Source organism: Sander lucioperca, chromosome 6 (assembly GCF_008315115.2).
Source record: "Sander lucioperca isolate FBNREF2018 chromosome 6, SLUC_FBN_1.2, whole genome shotgun sequence".
Lineage (NCBI taxonomy): Eukaryota > Metazoa > Chordata > Actinopteri > Perciformes > Percidae > Sander > Sander lucioperca.
The window spans coordinates 8,111,206-8,116,601 of record NC_050178.1 but is presented as its reverse complement, the minus strand read 5'-3'; the positions used below and the strand labels follow the sequence as shown (position 1 = coordinate 8,116,601).

Genomic DNA, 5,396 nt, shown 5'->3' with positions numbered 1-5,396 from the left:
TCAAAAACAGATCAAATCAGTTTGTTCACTTTTTTTTTTTTTTATTGCAGGAGAGTTAACAATCAGGTCCAAGCAATATTTTAACAACATACTGTTCATTTAAAAGCAAATGTATCAGTTTGAATTTGGCTAATATATATGTTTAAGTTATACACTGTATACAAAGTGTATAACATAATAATGTAACAATAATGTATGTAAACAGTATTTCACATATTTACAACTTCATATATTTTTTTTTACTTAATGTGAGGAGTTTGCACTAATAAAAAACAGTTCCAAATTTGTCCAAAAGGTCCACAGACACACACACACACACACACACACACACACACACACACACACACACACACACACACACACACACACACACACACACACACACACACTACAAAATACAAAGGAACATTTGCTGCCCTGTTGGCACATTATCCCATCACTAAAATTGTGCTTTTATCTTTGAAGAGATCCCCTGTTGAACTTCACATCTTCATTAAAAAACTGTATAACTTCAGCAGGGATGCTGTCACATTTAAATGCCCAGCCTGCTTCCTTCTTGTTTGCATATTTTACTGTATATCTTCCGCTTTCCACTGCAGGTGGGATATGTCCATCCTTGCTGCAAGAGGTGCTGGTGCATAAGTTTTCACAGTGAGATGGTTCTGCAAAGTTTTGTTTGAGTGCCACGTTAAGACACATCCTTCCTCACATTCCTTGATAAATAACTGATTAATACTCAGCTAGCTAGACGAGATTTATCACGTTTATGGCTTTTATATATCTTGATCGAGTCTGAAACATCAAGGAAATGTGACAAAGGGGGCGTCCACTCCAGCAGTAAAGAACACAGAGGCTGCAATCCACATCTGCAGTCAAAGACACAAGTAGTGCAGCTAAAATTGGTTTGTTTTACTATTATTGTTTTAACATGGCTTTATATGGAGGCCAGATGTCATGATTAGCAGCTTTCTGTGCTGGTTCTTTTTACCCCGTAATTATCTTTTGATGTGAAACCTATTTTACACCACATGAGTCAATAGGCAAAGAGGACAAACGCTGCACTACTTGTGCTTTTGTCTGATCTGGAGGAGCTTTTTGAATCCCCCCACCTTTTTCCTCCTCTGTCCATAAAGATCAAGAAGGCCCTCTTGTTCCAAAGATGTGGTCAAACTCGCTGAGGATGAGTTCCACCGCCTGGTTCTGGTAAACCATATTCACCGCCATGTTGCCGTTGTCCCGCTCTGGACGCATCAGGGTCGGACCGAACACAATGCCGATGTTCTGGGTGGTCATTCGGTTGTTGCCTGAATGCTCCAATACTCTGCAGAGAGATCAGACACAGAGAAGAAGAGATAGGTTTAATAGCGAAAATATAAACAACAAAATTAAAATAGAAAGAACAAAAATGGCTCTGGACAACGGATTCAGAATTGTTGCAGCTTGTGGATTTTAATTTCTAGTCATGTTAGCCTGGTTCTAGGGATGGCAATGTCAGTCAGCCCACCACCAAATATGACAACTGTTGGACTGCTTGCCATGAAATTTTGCTCGGACTTTAATGGTCTTCAGCTGTTGTATCACAATTACTTTTTTTGTGATCCCCTGACATTTCCTTAAGCACCACCATGAAGTTGACATTTTAGGTTTTGAGTGAAATGTCCAAACAACTTCTGGATATATTACCATGAAATTTGGTACACACATTCAGTCCCCCCCCCCCCTTCAGGATAAAATGTAATGTAATAACGGGTGATTTTTTTCAGCCATCAAAGTCACATTTTTAATCTGTCTAATAATTTGGTTTATGACCAAATACATGCAAAACTAATGCCATTCCCATCAGCCTCAGCTGTACTTTGTGTTTAGTGCTAATTAGCAAAGATGGTCAACATGGTAAACCTGCTAAACATCAGCATGTAAGCATTGTCATTGTGGGCATGTTAGCATGTAGTTCAAAGCACTGTCATGCCCGAGCACAGCCTCGCAGACTTGGCTGTAGACTTTATTCTTGTTTGAATTCATCTTTGGGACTGCAGACCTGCAGACACATAGATGGCTGCTAACTGCCCATATAGTGTAGCTTCATTCTTGCGGTCAGCATGACAGCTTTATATTTCTTACAAACTTTAGTTACAAAACAGTAACTAAAAGAATCAGTGTCTACCGGTGACATCTTGTTTTTGCATGCATGTTCATGTCCATGTATGTGCATTTTACAATCTAAATTTGTGCACATACAGTAATTGTCTAAATCCACCGCCTGTATCCACCTATGTTGGGGGGGGAGCAGCGCACACGCAGGAATGGGTTTAAGCCACAGCATGAGGCATTCTTCTAAAAATGCCATTCCCACCAAGCCACAGAAGCAGCCAGCAATTGCTCAAAACTTCCACATTAAAAAGAGAGGAGGAAAAGAGAGAGAGAGGAGATTGAAGAGAGAAAAAAAAGAGCGAGGGAGGGAGAGGGCGAAGAGAGAGAAAAGAGAGAGGTTCCAGTGGTGGCGGCGGTGGTGTTGGTATGCCTTCCAGCAGACGAACCACAAGGCTCCCATGGGACCTTTGAGGCAAGGAGGAGAGCGTGGGGGGAAGGAGGAGGAGGGAGGAAAAATGAGAAAGGGATGGAAAGAGGAGGAAGAGGGGAGGAAAAGGAAGGGGAGAATTCATAGAAGACAAAGAAGAGAATGAGGAGGAAGTAAAGGAAATGAAGGTAGCAAACGAACAGGAGAGGAGGCGACGGGGCTGATTGAGCAGGGAGATAATAAATGAGAAACAGAGCGAGGGGGGAAAGGAATGACAGCGGGGAGAAAATGAGAGAAAGACACAGAGTTGACAAATTCATGGGGCCCACCACACCCTGGCACAAACATCGGCCTCAGAACACGAACACTCACCCCTGGAGTGGAAGGAAAAACCATAGGCGGTAAAAAACACACATTTTATGTACTGTAAAAGAAACTGGCTCGCAGAACATCATACACCATTCATCTTCCTCCAACCTTTTCATCTTCACAGGCACCCAAACTTAACAACAGTGTGATCCTAGTACAGCACTGGCATACTTTGAGAGCTGTGGCCAAAGAATCCCTGACATTACTGAGAATGACAAGGAAACTACCCCCTCTTGTGGTTAGATTTAAAAAGAAAAGTTATGAGGAGGAGATTTTATTTTTCTACAAGGGCATCTGGTTCATTCCTTTGTGCCAAAATATCCCGAGGGAATATTCAGCGTTGTGAAATGTGCCAGTATCAGGGCAGACAAATGACAAAGACAGCAGAGACAAAGACAAACATCAGCAGAGATGTATGTACCATAGGTGGTTTTATTCCCACCCTCTCACCGTTTGAGATGGCGACACATGAACTGCAGCGTGTCATGGTTTGGAGGAGGCATGTTAAGCACCAGACACTTCAAACGATCCACTTTGTCCATGTAGTCAGACATCTCTGCAACACAGAGCAAGAGACATGCCAGATCACAAAAAAATGCCATAATTTGCATTCCAGTTCATGAACTTTATTAGCATCGGAAACTTGATTCACATCCACTAACTGATATCACATGTAATCTATGAGCATTTTTTTTAATTTATTTTTTCTTTGATAATTTCAAATTGAACCACATACAACACTGTACAGCAATAATTACAAAGGCCACATCCATGATCTAATCTGATGAAGCCGCATGCAATTATCAACTATCACCACTGCTGATCACTCCCTCTGCAGCAAAAAATTCATTCATACCAATTCAATTCAATTTTAATTATAAAGAATGCATTTACGTGTCTTATCATTTCTTATTAATGTGCAAGTTTTCTTACTGAATGTAACTGATTTAGAAATGCCTGTTTATCTACTGTTTTAGGATAAGTAAAAGATATTATGATACATTTCTGTATCACAGAACTTCATGCAAATGAATTGATGAAGAATGCAGTAAAGGAAAGGTTTGGTGATATTCTTATCTTTTTTTTTTTTCAGTCAACAAATCCCAAGAAAAAACTAACAACTACTAACAACTGCTGTATGCAAGCCTGATTTGGTTTATTCCTAAATGCAATAGACCTACATCTGTGTTTAAAACTGTTAAAAACAGCATTGAGCCTCACCTGCTGCACTGCATGACATGTTCCTTTATTATCATGCTATAGATACTCACCAGAGCATTAAATGTCTATTAATCCACAGCTGAAAATAGTCCCTGGTAAATGCACTACTTGTTCCTTTTTGAGTAAATAAACTATATTAGTGGCATGTCTTTGACAATAGGAAAAGACAGACTGCCACAAACAGGATAGGGAAGTGGTAAAGTAGTGAACACGTTGTTAGTTTTGGTCTTTTAATGGCATTTGTTGACAAGAAGAAAAATATAGAATAACACATATGAGTTGAGGATTATGGGAGTCATATGAAAAAAAGAAAGCTAACCTGCGAGGATTTATACTCTCAGGAGTTTTATGCAGTAAAACCATCACTTCATTTGAATTCAATACTGCCCAGTACATTTTAGTTTTGTCAGTATGTAATTATTCTTCTCTCGCCTTGGAAACTCATGTAATTTTCTTTTTGGGAAGCACCATTTTATATTTTACTGGGTCCATGTACATTTCATGATATATGTGGCGTGGAAAAAAAGTGCTGTAAATACAGAATATTCTATAATGATGAAAATGACTTTCACCACAGTTTGACAAAGTGTGAAAGCACCCAAGTACAGAGGAGGGGAACTCTCTAACCCAGACTGTCCTGGTTTTGACTCATTAAAACCACATCAGTCTTGTGAGTATTCAAAATAAAAGCACAGCAGAAGAAAAACAATAAAGTGAGATTATAAAGTGACCAATGCCGACGTCCTGGAGGTTAAAAGACTGATCATGTATTTGCAACCTCCTCACTTTGTCTCCGGCCAGTAACTTTTATGCCTTATATTCCCCCTTTCTTTCTTTCCCCTTTGTCTATATGCTTTCTACAACAAAGAATCAAATAAAAAAATACCTGAAAAACCCCTGTCCACTAAAAATGTCTCACCTCAAATACAAAGGTGCTTTTAAATAGAAATTTGGTTTTTATTTCATACAAACTTTGTTAACAGATAACTGAAAAAGTTATTTAATCTCTACCTTAAGACTGATCAAAGATGAGTGCCATTCTGTGTAAAGTGACACTCCAAATGAAGGGGGGAAGGTATATATAAAGTATATAAAAAATAAACTGGGGCTGAAGCTGGTCACTCACTAACTGTCTCCACGATGTCGGTGAAGAAGCCGAAGGGCACCAGGGGCTCAGGAAGCTCGCGAAAGAAAAGTTTCAAAGCTCCTGTGATGACATGAACGTCCTCCCAATCACTCTCGTCCAAATTCAGCTTCTCCTCTGAGAGACAGGGAGGGAGGAGGAGGG

General features: G+C 39.8%; 1 protein-coding gene across 7 annotated transcripts in view; it reads right to left on the bottom strand.

Moving 5' to 3' along the window:
* Nucleotides 1–378: 378 nt before the first annotated feature.
* Nucleotides 379–5,396, bottom strand: part of arhgap9 (Rho GTPase activating protein 9) — a 52,066-nt gene continuing 47,048 nt past the window's right edge. For all 7 annotated transcript variants that reach the window (XM_036002590.1, XM_036002591.1, XM_031301724.2 and 4 more), the window contains 3 exons: nt 5,235–5,369; nt 3,338–3,443; nt 379–1,321 (listed from right to left, as the gene is read on the bottom strand). In XM_036002590.1, the coding sequence (XP_035858483.1) occupies nt 1,135–1,321; nt 3,338–3,443; nt 5,235–5,369 (428 nt within the window). In that variant the 3' untranslated portion in view covers nt 379–1,134. The remainder of the gene's footprint in view (nt 1,322–3,337; nt 3,444–5,234; nt 5,370–5,396) is intronic.